This window comes from Neodiprion lecontei, chromosome 3, assembly GCF_021901455.1.
Source record: "Neodiprion lecontei isolate iyNeoLeco1 chromosome 3, iyNeoLeco1.1, whole genome shotgun sequence".
Lineage (NCBI taxonomy): Eukaryota > Metazoa > Arthropoda > Insecta > Hymenoptera > Diprionidae > Neodiprion > Neodiprion lecontei.
In genome coordinates, this window is record NC_060262.1 from 3,441,225 (window position 1) to 3,455,334 (window position 14,110).

At 39.8% G+C, this 14,110-nt stretch overlaps 1 protein-coding gene and 1 long non-coding RNA gene across 6 annotated transcripts in view; one reads left to right on the top strand and one right to left on the bottom strand.

The window, feature by feature from the left end:
* Positions 1-6,267, top strand: part of LOC124293589 — a 66,091-nt gene extending 59,824 nt beyond the window's left edge. For 2 of the 5 annotated variants that reach the window (XR_006903462.1, XR_006903461.1), the window contains exons 2-4: positions 302-421; positions 4,302-4,815; positions 5,866-6,267. This is a non-coding gene — a long non-coding RNA (uncharacterized LOC124293589). Of the gene's footprint in view, positions 1-42; positions 169-301; positions 422-3,912; positions 4,054-4,301; positions 4,816-5,865 lie in introns of those variants that run through there. The other 3 variants (XR_006903460.1, XR_006903463.1, XR_006903464.1) reach the window with 3 other exon arrangements.
* On the bottom strand, positions 3,378-5,844 carry LOC107222196 (nucleoside diphosphate kinase 7). Its single transcript, XM_015661459.2, has 10 exons — positions 5,640-5,844; positions 5,315-5,473; positions 5,044-5,210; positions 4,815-4,976; positions 4,518-4,725; positions 4,324-4,444; positions 4,086-4,210; positions 3,889-4,002; positions 3,616-3,723; positions 3,378-3,549 (listed from the first exon to the last, which is right to left on the bottom strand). The coding sequence occupies exons 2-10, from the start codon at positions 5,429-5,431 to the stop codon at positions 3,514-3,516; spliced, it is 1,158 nt and encodes a 385-aa protein (XP_015516945.1). The 5' UTR covers positions 5,432-5,473; positions 5,640-5,844; the 3' UTR covers positions 3,378-3,513.
* Positions 6,268-14,110: the final 7,843 nt, after the last annotated feature.

The window sequence follows — 14,110 nt, forward strand, 5'->3', positions numbered from 1 at the left end:
TTTTTTTACCAGGGTTCAATAATTGCCTCGTGAACTTCCGGAAAATTCTGTATGAATAAAAAATTTCGCACTTTTGTAGGCGGTTTACTTTGTGCTGGTTTTAGCAGTATTCGTTCGAACGAAAATACCGATTCATCGATCACAGAGCAAGATTTCACCGATCTAAGTGTAAGAAGTTCTTCTTTTTTTTTACTTTTTTTTTCTCAAACTATGCTGCAGGTTAAATTTGGACAGTTTCGAGTGCAATCGGTGATGATTTCAGTGTTAAAGTTTTTTCAATAGTTCGAAAACATGGTTTCAGATTTACAAAAATTCGACAGCATCGACGGAGCATGTATGTTTTGAATACTGGATTCGTAGAGAACTGTACAAAAGGATGGAAGAAAATCGTAAACTTGGAAGCAATAAGCTTGTATTTCAAGTAAGTCGAAAACAAAATTTTCTCACGAATCGCTCAACCTGTTTTTAATATTTGTCAAAAGTAGTCCGCAGCTTTAATTTAAAAACAACTTCGAATCCATAGGGATTATTTTCATTTGGAATAACAAATTTCCGAAATGTTTTACGCAAAAGAATGTTTCGTTTTTATTTCGAAATACTTTCTCTTTAATTTCATACATATGTTTTGCGTAACACAGGCGGGTATAGCAAAATTTTCTTCAAATCACGTGATACGTACCTCGTGCTCATACGTTAAGTATACTGATAATATATATATATATATATATATATATATATGTAATTTATAAGCGAGCGAGCGTCTTTACACGAAAATTGCAATAACAACGTCGTTACTTGTTAAAACGTGACGACCGTACGCGTCCAGCTAAACTTACGTACAAATACTCAGCCGGACTAATCCAGATAATATTCACCTCAGAAATCCAACGCCATGCGTATAATAAATTCAGGCGTATAACGTGCCTGCATATGTATAATTATCTTTACTTCAAGTCTATTATAATATTATGTACACACGGTGTATCTGAAATTGTAGCTCGTCTCACGATGTGTATCTTTTTTCTTCTTTTTCACTTACATACACAACACCGATAAGTTAATAATTTTTATTGTTTAGCGGAGATGTATCCGCGGTCTGCAGCGTTTAAATCACTCGCAATATTTTATCTCAACTTCGCTTGTACTTTATTGTTTTCACGGTATCGTTATAATTTCTTACGTTTCGCTTCGACAAACATGTACCATATACCTATATACAAGAATTAACTTTCCTCCAAATCTAATATGTCAATTATTTCGAGGATAATCGATATTGCTTGACTTTAGCAACGCGTGAAGCTAAACGCCAATAAAACTCACCGAATCGTGTTCTGAATAAATTTTTTATTATTTCGTTTAACAAAGGTAATTCGTTCGCCTAGTATTTTCACCATGCATTTTGCGCGGGTCGGTGAACGATCACTTTTATCGTCGATACAATATCTGGAGCATTGCGCCGCGTCGCAATAATATCCTATAGGTATATATTATACACAAAACGCTCTAATCGCCCGAAGGGTAATTATTTTTTTATTCCCCCTATTCGGTATACTTGTTTCGAAATATGTCAGCCTTTCCAGACGCGGTTTACTTTGTGTATCTATTATATATATTATACGTATACCGTTAACAATTTCTATCCAACTAGCTGTGCACAGGATACATTTCGGGGTGTGATTAATTTACTCGTTGTGCGTGAGGATAATTAAGAATCATATTTGTAGTTGTATATTTACAAGCATATAATTACCAAAAAAAAATAAAAAATGAAAATAATATCAATCTTGGAGTTACCGGCTCGTTTCATCAACATCTGGAAGATGTGTGTAATTACACTTCGATCAATCAGTAGGCATGTTTACTCGTGTTGAAATTCTTCTCTACAACTAGAACAGATGAGGAACTAGATTATTTACAATTAATGATAATAATGAGAATTTTTAGTGATACAAACGTATATTTGGACGTTCTTAAATTCATTTTCTACCGTATCGTCATTTTTTATTACCGACGAAATAACTGTACAAACAATTTTCATCGTGACGTAAGAGATAGATTTGAAAAGAATATAAATCAGGATGACCGGTGATAAAAATTCACAATTTTTGGGCATAAAAATAATTACCTCCCAGATAGAAAACGCGTATAGATAAAGTCTAGACGATTGTCTATAATACGTATATTATTCGTAATTCATGCATTTTATATTTCAGACGATCATTTATTGTTGGACTTTATCTACGCGTGTGTTCTATCTGGACTGTTGTAGATTATCTACCGTTTCGAGATGCGAATGCCTACAATGTAGAATTTCTTGGCAAGAAACGAAGGCTGAAAGTATAAAGAATAATTCTTATCTCGTGAAATTTCTCATTACCTCAGAAACGGTGGCTATAATATACAATGGCAATGCAGCTTGCGGCTGTTAAACATTATCACAATTGTTCGCGTTTTTTAAACCGCAGTATATTCTTTAACCGAATAATCTAACCGCCGTGTTACTTGCGAAAAATTGTATTATTATACGAAGTATATTTCCGCGCATCGTTCTGTTTCAGCGATTGTGTTATAATTGCCAATAATTATGTTAGGAAATTTGCAAATGAAAAATAGAGAGTCGCTGTTAATGAATATAGGAGATGATTGTGAGTGTAAAAAAATATTCTCATCCGGTAACGCCAGGATCATTTCTTTTTCTCCGTTTCTTTTCTTTCACATTTTTTATTTATTTTTTTTTATCCTCTTTTGCGACGAACGTATTCGAAACAAGCGAGGCTAATCACGAGTCCCTAATATACGTTTGGCAGATAGTTCAATAAATTTCATAAATAAACGCTGTACAGGTAATGCGAAATATTTACGGTTGTGTGGCCTCAATTTTGCACAGCGGCAAGGTAGGTAATTGAAATCGTTCAGCGAATAGTCCTAGTCATCAGTTTTTGCAGTGGCGTAATACAACATGATGCGTTCGTTCGCTCATTCGCGTGTTCCGTGTGTTCGAGTTGAATGTCTAATAACTTTACGTTCATTCGATCCTTCATTCGTCATCGACATCATCAACATCCGTTTCTTCCGTGCGAACGAATGAACGAAACCAAATCTTTACCGTATTTCGCACAGTTGCTGTAACATTGATTGATTTACCGATATGTATGCGTCGATCAATCGTGGCGTAACGAATGTTTGATCAGTTGAAATAAATGTGGTTTCACTTGATACACGAATCATTGTTTTGACTACTTTTTTGTTGAATTAAACAACATTTATTTAACTTGAAAAAATATTTCGTTTGTCATATTTGATCGCAATATCAGTTAAATTCAACAAATTCTTCTTATTTTCTGCGTGATACAGTGGAGGGACGGGTAAAAAAAAATTAGACAAATGATTTTTGATCGTAAATTCATGTCTATTTATTTTGAGTAGAAAAATATTTATGTACACGTATTATAACGAAGTTGTAATTTCCAATTTATGCAAGATTTGCGCGTGTAATAAAAGCGTTGAAATATCCTAGCTATCGGCCAGTATCTTGAAGAAATATTCAACCTGTAAAATAGAAAATATACACAGGAATCACAGTATGAAAGAAAGGATTTAATTTACTCAATTTACCTCCAGCAATCCATCCTCCGGCAAATCGGAACAGTGAACAGCATTTTGGACCTTGGTCTTTCCATACTTTGCTCTCAAGGTTTCCGGCCTCAATTGCCGCGCTATATCCTGAGAAATTAAAGTGAAAAGTCGCGCCAGTTTAGCGAATGAAATTTGACTGCCTCGCAAAATCAAGTATAAAACGTCAAGAGTAATAAATTCAAAAATAGTGGACATTGTTCTGGGAATAATTGAGCTGATTGATCAGACAAAGGGGGGAAAAAGAAGACTCACAGGATCCATGGGGCCACATAACTTCCTGAATTCCGTCGGAACATCCTTCTCACGGTGGCTGTGCGTTATCTCCATCGCAACGCAGGGTCCGGACTGCATTTCCGTGACCATTGCCTATTCGATGTAAACGGGATTGAATTATGTACTGTTCCGACAATTCTGAAGGTCATTATTATCGCAACGTTGAATGTTCTCACCCCATATTCGGGTAAAACTCCCTTATAGACCTCCAGAAATTCTTCGACGTTTGTGGGATCTACGTAAAACTGTTGCACAGCTGATATTGTGTATCCTGCCTTTTGTATATCGTCGATGATGTAACCTTCGTGTTGAGAATGTTATATTTTTAGTATGAAAATTTACTTGAATCGTCATTCGTCAAATAATTGTTATTTGATGTTCTTTATTTCCAGGAATCTGAATGCAAATACTTACCAATGAGGCGCGATTGAACGGCGTGCGGTTTTATCACACAGCAGGTGCAGTTCTTGAGCGTTGCGGTGTTCTTGATACTCCTGCTCCTGACCTTTTCATCAGGAAAGAAGTACCTCAATTCCTGTAAAGGTTTAAGTTCGGTTGACACGCTCTGAATTTCGCCGAGGAAAATTTGATCGAATTGTTCAACGTACTCTAGCTGCACTTTCCGAGGAATCTGACCCATGCACCGCATTGTAGACCTTGTCTTTGCCGTAACAAGCCCGAATAGTATTCTGAGCAGTTTCTCGAGCTTCCACGCTGTCCGTTGGTCCCATCAGCTCTCGCCATTTGTCAATTCCCTGTTCGCCGATAAGCTGGAGTGTCAAAATTGGACCTGACGTCATGTACTTCAGCAACATTCTGCAAAAACAGTGCGACATTGTCGGATTGAGGCCAAGGACCACCGAGTCGCAGACGCCTTGGTAAAAGAAATGGCGTTCAAAACTCACGGTAAGTCACTCTGTCCTCTATGTTTGTTATAAAATTCCTCAGCCTCGTCTCTGGTCATGTGAACCATTTTAACATTTCCTATGTGAAAGTTGTTCCTTGTTATCCGTTTCAATATTTCTCCCATTTTATCTATAGCATCCGGTTTGATTATCGCCAAAGTTCTGGAATGTTGAATTTACCTAGGCTCTAGCATTATATACAAACTCAAACGTCGAGATACCGATTTACCTTTCCATCTGATCGGCAAGTTTCGCCTTGGTCGCGCCATCTGCAAAATCCTTTATCTTGAGGCATCGTGAAAATATGTGTACCATCCCTCCGATGTAAAAATCTTTGGCAGTAATTCCTTGACATTTCGTTCGGCGTAGGAATACTTTCCTATTCTTAATATCGTACTGTGAAAACAGTAGAAAAGAAACTGATTTAATTGTTTGTCGTTCTTAGTATCATTCTTTACCTCTTGCCTTGTTGGGAATAGTATATCGATTACCGCGCTTACAATTTCTACCGTATTATCTGCAGGAAAGTAGTAGAGGAGAAACTTTTTCAGGAGCGACGCAACCGGGTCGAACCATTCGGCTTCAAAAGTATGTTTCTCGCTATAATCGGACGACATTTTCCTCTTACGTTCCTCCAAATTTACTTCACGCTACAGAGGCTAAAAAGATTTAGAATTGTTGTTTAATTGAGATGCGGCGCGATTATTCTTGGCCAATAACATGGTCAATGATTGGCACAGTGATCAGAAAAATTAAATTCTTGGTCATATTTCTTGAGTAAAAATCACAATAAGCGAATCGATTAAGTTGCAAACAAGAACTTACGGATACACTGAGAAATAGTTTGATGCGACTAATTTATTTAACAGTCGAAATATTTTCTATTCTCCTATCAGGTAACTGCAAAAACGAATAAATTTACGATCAGAGTACGACTTGCATGCGCTTGCACCACAGCTTACACTACTGACAGTTTCGTTTCCATGACAACTACGAATCTTGCTGGTCCTTTCATTCTCGGTACTGAATCTGTGTTCTACGATTTTTTCAGATGTGCCTAGATGCCGCTACTGTTGAAAAATATACGGATTGAGGAGCAAACCAAAGGGTTCCACGACTACACGAATGCATCTCACGTTGCCGGCAATCAGGCGCAGCACACACCGCGAATACTGCGGACGACTCTGCGGAAATATATTTTGTTTTTCAACACTATATTAATGAAATGTGAGATTCGTTGATTCTTGACTCAAAGTTGAGTTAATGTCTCAAACTCGATTGTGATACTATGTGTAATGATGCGTAAGAATTGATCATTGATTATGACACGTTGTTAAATGTAATGAATGTAGTACAGTGATTATGTTTACCTCGGAATTTGAAATTCGGATACTGAGAAAATGATACATTGTATTTACATGCTGAAATATATTTGCTTGTTCAGATTGTGTAATCAAAGTGAATTCATTGATAGTTACTATAAATACCTAATACTAGATATATCAATTTGATATAGATATTTGATATGGAGAAGGAGCGTAGGACCAAGAGGAGAGATATGGCGTGCAGAAAAAAAACCTGCTGAAAGATGTCGAAAACTCAGGTTCTCGTTTTTTGGCTGTAACTTTTGATGCGTCGATCGCAGCGTAGTGGGACTGCGCCCAATCGATTTTTCTCGCAAAATTACGTCGGAATAGTGCATAAACGAATTTATTCCAGCACTTTCTGAAATCGCGAGAATTTTCGCCAAAAATGCAAAGGGGTTAGCCTTACTTTTTTTTTTGGCAAAAAACTTTTGGTCTCAGATTCGATTTAGACGATCCTTATCCGACCAATTGGACCCTCAGGAACTCAGAAATCGCAGCGAAAATGGCGTAGGACCAACAGGAGAGAAATGGCGAGCGAAAAAGCACCTGCTGAAAAATGTCGAAAATTCAGGTTCTGGTTTTTTGGCTGTAACTTTTGATGCGTTGATCGCAGCGTATTGGGACTGCGCCCAATCGAATCCTCTCGCAAAATTACGTCCGATCAGTGCTACAATTACTTGATTCCTGCACTTTTCAAAATCGCGAAAATTTTTGCCAAAAATGGAAAGGGGTTAGCCTTACTTTTTTTTTAGACAAAAAACTTTTGGTCTCAGATTCGATTTAAACGATCCTTGTCCGACCAATTGGACCCTCAGGAACTCAGAAATCGCAGCGAAAATGGCGTAGGACCAACAGGAGAGAAATGGCGAGCGAAAAAGCACCTGCTGAAAAATGTCGAAAATTCAGGTTCTGGTTTTTTGGCTGTCACTTTTGATGCGTTGATCGCAGCGTATTAGGACAGCGCCCAATCGATTTCTCTCGCAAAATTACGTCCGATCAGTGCTACAATTAATTGATTCCAGCACTTTTCAAAATCGCGAAAATTTTTGCCAAAAATGGAAAGGGGTTAGCCTTACTTTTTTTTTTGACAAAAAACTTTTGGTCTCAGATTCGATTTAAACGATCCTTGTCCGACCAATTGGACCCTCAGGAACTCAGAAATCGCAGCGAAAAGAGCGTAGGACCAACAGGAGAGAAATGGCGAGCAAAAAAGCACCTGCTGAAAAATGTCGAAAATTCAGGTTCTGGTTTTTTAAATGTAACTTTTAATGCGTTGATCGCAGCGTATTGGGACAGCGCCCAATCGATTTCTCTAGCAAAATTACGTCCGATCAGTGCTACAATTACTTGATTCCAGCACTTTTTAAAATCGCGAAAATTTTCGCCAAAAATGGAAAGGGGTTAGCCTTACTTTTTTTTTTGGCAAAAAACTTTTGGTCTCAGATTTGATTCAAACGATCCCTATCCGACCAATTCCACCCTCAGGAACTCAGAAATCGCAGCGAAAAGAGCGTAGGACCCGCAGGAGAGAAATGGCGACCGAAAAAGCACCTGCTGAAAAATGTCGAAAATTCGGGTTCTGGTTTTTTGGCTGTAACTTTTGACGCGTTGATCGCAGCGTATTGGGACAGCGCCCAATCGATTTCTCTCGCAAAATTACGTACGATCAGAGCTACAATCAATTGATTCCAGCACTTTTCAAAATCGCGAAAATTTTCGCCAAAAATGGAAAGGGGTTAGCCTTACTTTTTTTTTTGGCAAAAAACTTTTGGTCTCAGATTCGATTTAAACGATCCTTATCCGACCAATTGGATCCTCAGGAACTCAGAAATCACTGCGAAAAGAGCGTAGGACCAACAGGAGAGAAATGGCGAGCGAAAAAGCACCTGCTGAAAAATGTCGAAAATTCAGGTTCTGGTTTTTTGGCTGTAACTTTTGATGCGTTGATCGCAGCGTATTGGGACTGCGCCCAATCATATTCTCGCGCAAAATTACGTCCGATCAGTGCTACAATCAATTGATTCCAGCACTTTTCAAAATCGCGAAAATTTTCGCCAAAAATGGAAAGGGGTTAGCCTTACTTTTTTTTTTGGCAAAAAACTTTTGGTCTCAGATTCGATGTAGACGATCCTTATCCGACCAATTGGACCTTCAGGAACTCAGAAATCGCAGCGAAAATGGCGTAGGACCAACAGGAGAGAAATGGCGAGCGAAAAAGCACCTGCTGAAAAATGTCGAAAATTCAGGTTCTGGTTTTTTGGCTGTAACTTTTGATGCGTTGATCGCAGCGTATTGGGACTGCGCCCAATCGATTTCTCTCGCAAAATTACGTCCGATCAGTGCTACAATTACTTGATTCAAGCACTTTTTGAAATCGCGAAAATTTTCGCCAAAAATGGTAAGGGGTTAGCCTTACTTTTTTTTTTGGCAAAAAACTTTTGGTCTCAGATTCGATTTAAACGATCCTTATCCGACCAATTGGACCCTCAGGAACTCAGAAATCGCAGCGAACAGAGCGTAGGACCAACAGGAGAGAAATGGCGAGCGAAAAAGCACCTGCTGAAAAATGTCGAAAATTCAGGTTCTGGTTTTTTGGCTGTAACTTTTGACGCGTTGATCGCAGCGTATTGGGACAGCGCCCAATCGATTTCTCTCGCAAAATTACGTACGATCAGAGCTACAATCAATTGATTCCAGCACTTTTCAAAATCGCGAAAATTTTCGCCAAAAATGGAAAGGGGTTAGCCTTACTTTTTTTTTTGGCAAAAAACTTTTGGTCTCAGATTCGATTTAAACGATCCTTATCCGACCAATTGGATCCTCAGGAACTCAGAAATCACTGCGAAAAGAGCGTAGGACCAACAGGAGAGAAATTGCGTGCGAAAAAGCACCTGCTGAAAAATGTCGAAAATTCAGGTTCTGGTTTTTTGGCTGTAACTTTTGATGCGTTGATCGCAGCGTATTGGGACTGCGCCCAATCGAATTCTCGCGCAAAATTACGTCCGATCAGTGCTACAATCAATTGATTCCAGCACTTTTCAAAATCGCGAAAATTTTCGCCAAAAATGGAAAGGGGTTAGCCTTACTTTTTTTTTTGGCAAAAAACTTTTGGTCTCAGATTCGATTTAAACGATCCTTATCCGACCAATTGGATCCTCAGGAACTCAGAAATCACTGCGAAAAGAGCGTAGGACCAACAGGAGAGAAATGGCGAGCGAAAAAGCACCTGCTGAAAAATGTCGAAAATTCAGGTTCTGGTTTTTTGGCTGTAACTTTTGATGCGTTAATCGCAGCGTATTGGGACTGCGCCCAATCGATTTCTCTCGCAAAATTACGTCCGATCAGTGCTACAATTACTTGATTCAAGCACTTTTTGAAATCGCGAAAATTTTCGCCAAAAATGGTAAGGGGTTAGCCTTACTTTTTTTTTTGGCAAAAAACTTTTGGTCTCAGATTCGATTTAAACGATCCTTATCCGACCAATTGGACCCTCAGGAACTCAGAAATCGCAGCGAACAGAGCGTAGGACCAACAGGAGAGAAATGGCGAGCGAAAAAGCACCTGCTGAAAAATGTCGAAAATTCAGGTTCTGGTTTTTTGGCTGTAACTTTTGACGCGTTGATCGCAGCGTATTAGGACAGCGCCCAATCGATTTCTCTCGCAAAATTACGTACGATCAGAGCTACAATCAATTGATTCCAGCACTTTTCAAAATCGCGAAAATTTTCGCCAAAAATGGAAAGGGGTTAGCCTTACTTTTTTTTTTGGCAAAAAACTTTTGGTCTCAGATTCGATTTAAACGATCCTTATCCGACCAATTGGATCCTCAGGAACTCAGAAATCACTGCGAAAAGAGCGTAGGACCAACAGGAGAGAAATGGCGAGCGAAAAAGCACCTGCTGAAAAATGTCGAAAATTCAGGTTCTGGTTTTTTGGCTGTAACTTTTGATGCGTTGATCGCAGCGTATTGGGACTGCGCCCAATCGAATTCTCGCGCAAAATTACGTCCGATCAGTGCTACAATCAATTGATTTCAGCACTTTTCAAAATCGCGAAAATTTTCGCCAAAAATGGAAAGGGGTTAGCCTTACTTTTTTTTTTGGCAAAAAACTTTTGGTCTCAGATTCGATGTAGACGATCCTTATCCGACCAATTGGACCTTCAGGAACTCAGAAATCGCAGCGAAAATGGCGTAGGACCAACAGGAGAGAAATGGCGAGCGAAAAAGCACCTGCTGAAAAATGTCGAAAATTCAGGTTCTGGTTTTTTGGCTGTAACTTTTGATGCGTTGATCGCAGCGTATTGGGACTGCGCCCAATCGGATTCTCTCGCAAAATTACGTCCGATCAGTGCTACAATTACTTGATTCAAGCACTTTTTGAAATCGCGAAAATTTTCGCCAAAAATGGAAAGGGGTTAGCCTTACTTTTTTTTTTGGCAAAAAACTTTTGGTCTCAGATTTGATTCAAACGATCCCTATCCGACCAATTGGACCCTCAGGAACTCAGAAATCGCAGCGAAAAGAGCGTAGGACCGGCAGGAGAGAAATGGCGAGCGAAAAAGCACCTGCTGAAAAATGTCGAAAATTCAGGTTCTGGTTTTTTGGCTGTAACTTTTGACGCGTTGATCGCAGCGTATTGGGACAGCGCCCAATCGATTTCTCTCACAAAATTACGTACGATCAGAGCTACAATCAATTGATTCCAGCACTTTTCAAAATCGCGAAAATTTTCGCCAAAAATGGAAAGGGGTTAGCCTTACTTTTTTTTTTGGCAAAAAACTTTTGGTCTCAGATTTGATTCAAACGATTTCCATCCGACCAATTCGACCCTCAGGAACTCAGAAATCGCAGCGAAAAGAGCGTAGGACCGGCAGGAGAGAAATGGCGAGCGAAAAAGCACCTGCTGAAAAATGTCGAAAATTCAGGTTCTGGTTTTTTGGCTGTAACTTTTGATGCGTTGTTCGCAGCGTATTGGGACAGCGCCCAATCGATTTCTCTCGCAAAATTACGTCCGATCAGTGCTACAATCAATTGATTCCAGCACTTTTCAAAATCGCGAAAATTTTCGCCAAAAATGGAAAGGGGTTAGCCTTACTTTTTTTTTTGGCAAAAAACTTTTGGTCTCAGATTTGATTCAAACGATCCCTATCCGACCAATTGGACCCTCAGGGACTCAGAAATCGCAGCGAAAAGAGCGTAGGACCAACAGGAGAGAAATGGCGAGCGAAAAAGCACCTGCTGAAAAATGTCGAAAATTCAGGGTCTGGTTTTTTGGCTGTAACTTTCGATGCGTTGATCGCAGCGTATTGGGACTGCGCCCAATCGGATTCTCTCGCAAAATTACGTCCGATCAGTGCTACAATTACTTGATTCAAGCACTTTTTGAAATCGCGAAAATTTTTGCCAAAAATGGAAAGGGGTTAGCCTTACTTTTTTTTTTGGCAAAAAACTTTTGGTCTCAGATTCGATTTAAACGATCCTTATCCGACCAATTGGATCCTCAGGAACTCAGAAATCACAGCGAAAAGAGCGTAGGACCAACAGGAGAGAAATGGCGAGCGAAAAAGCACCTGCTGAAAAATGTCGAAAATTCAGGTTCTGGTTTTTTGGCTGTAACTTTTGATGCGTTGATCGCAGCGTATTGGGACTGCGCCCAATCGATTTCTCTCGCAAAATTACGTCCGATCAGTGCTACAATTACTTGATTCAAGCACTTTTTGAAATCGCGAAAATTTTCGCCAAAAATGGTAAGGGGTTAGCCTTACTTTTTTTTTTGGCAAAAAACTTTTGGTCTCAGATTCGATTTAAACGATCCTTATCCGACCAATTGGACCCTCAGGAACTCAGAAATCGCAGCGAACAGAGCGTAGGACCAACAGGAGAGAAATGGCGAGCGAAAAAGCACCTGCTGAAAAATGTCGAAAATTCAGGTTCTGGTTTTTTGGCTGTAACTTTTGACGCGTTGATCGCAGCGTATTGGGACAGCGCCCAATCGATTTCTCTCGCAAAATTACGTACGATCAGAGCTACAATCAATTGATTCCAGCACTTTTCAAAATCGCGAAAATTTTCGCCAAAAATGGAAAGGGGTTAGCCTTACTTTTTTTTTTGGCAAAAAACTTTTGGTCTCAGATTTGATTCGAACGATCCCTATCCGACCAATTTCACCCTCAGGAACTCAGAAATCGCAGCGAAAAGAGCGTAGGACCGGCAGGAGAGAAATGGCGAGCGAAAAAGCACCTGCTGAAAAATGTCGAAAATTCAGGTTCTGGTTTTTTGGCTGTAACTTTTGATGCGTTGATCGCAGCGTATTGGGACTGCGCCCAATCGAATTCTCGCGCAAAATTACGTCCGATCAGTGCTACAATCAATTGATTCCAGCACTTTTCAAAATCGCGAAAATTTTCGCCAAAAATGGAAAGGGGTTAGCCTTACTTTTTTTTTGGCAAAAAACTTTTGGTCTCAGATTCGATTTAAACGATCCTTATCCGACCAATTGGATCCTCAGGAACTCAGAAATCACTGCGAAAAGAGCGTAGGACCAACAGGAGAGAAATGGCGAGCGAAAAAGCACCTGCTGAAAAATGTCGAAAATTCAGGTTCTGGTTTTTTGGCTGTAACTTTTGATGCGTTGATCGCAGCGTATTGGGACTGCGCCCAATCGAATTCTCGCGCAAAATTACGTCCGATCAGTGCTACAATCAATTGATTCCAGCACTTTTCAAAATCGCGAAAATTTTCGCCAAAAATGGAAAGGGGTTAGCCTTACTTTTTTTTTTGGCAAAAAACTTTTGGTCTCAGATTCGATGTAGACGATCCTTATCCGACCAATTGGACCTTCAGGAACTCAGAAATCGCAGCGAAAATGGCGTAGGACCAACAGGAGAGAAATGGCGAGCGAAAAAGCACCTGCTGAAAAATGTCGAAAATTCAGGTTCTGGTTTTTTGGCTGTAACTTTTGATGCGTTGATCGCAGCGTATTGGGACTGCGCCCAATCGGATTCTCTCGCAAAATTACGTCCGATCAGTGCTACAATCACTTGATTCAAGCACTTTTTGAAATCGCGAAAATTTTCGCCAAAAATGGAAAGGGGTTAGCCTTACTTTTTTTTTTGGCAAAAAACTTTTGGTCTCAGATTTGATTCAAACGATCCCTATCCGACCAATTGGACCCTCAGGAACTCAGAAATCGCAGCGAAAAGAGCGTAGGACCAACAGGAGAGAAATGGCGAGCGAAAAAGCACCTGCTGAAAAATGTCGAAAATTCAGGTTCTGGTTTTTTGGCTGTAACTTTTGATGCGTTGATCGCAGCGTATTGGGACTGCGCCCAATCGAATTCTCGCGCAAAATTACGTCCGATCAGTGCTACAATCAATTGATTTCAGCACTTTTCAAAATCGCGAAAATTTTCGCCAAAAATGGAAAGGGGTTAGCCTTACTTTTTTTTTTGGCAAAAAACTTTTGGTCTCAGATTCGATGTAGACGATCCTTATCCGACCAATTGGACCTTCAGGAACTCAGAAATCGCAGCGAAAATGGCGTAGGACCAACAGGAGAGAAATGGCGAGCGAAAAAGCACCTGCTGAAAAATGTCGAAAATTCAGGTTCTGGTTTTTTGGCTGTAACTTTTGATGCGTTGATCGCAGCGTATTGGGACTGCGCCCAATCGGATTCTCTCGCAAAATTACGTCCGATCAGTGCTACAATTACTTGATTCAAGCACTTTTTGAAATCGCGAAAATTTTCGCCAAAAATGGAAAGGGGTTAGCCTTACTTTTTTTTTTGGCAAAAAACTTTTGGTCTCAGATTTGATTCAAACGATCCCTATCCGACCAATTGGACCCTCAGGAACTCAGAAATCGCAGCGAAAAGAGCGTAGGACCGGCAGGAGAGAAATGGCGAGCGAAAAAGCACCTGCTGAAAAATGT

Bases quoted from the DNA above. Each gene is read 5' to 3' on its own strand.
- LOC107222196 (XM_015661459.2), bottom strand. From the start codon at position 5,431: ATGTCGTCCGATTATAGCGAGAAACATACTTTTGAAGCCGAATGGTTC. The intron at 4,977-5,043 runs GTAAATCGGTAT...TCAACATTCCAG, and splicing joins CTTGCCGATCAGATGGAAAG to AACTTTGGCGATAATCAAAC. The intron at 3,550-3,615 runs GTAAATTGAGTA...TCTATTTTACAG, and splicing joins CGGAGGATGGATTGCTGGAG to GTTGAATATTTCTTCAAGAT.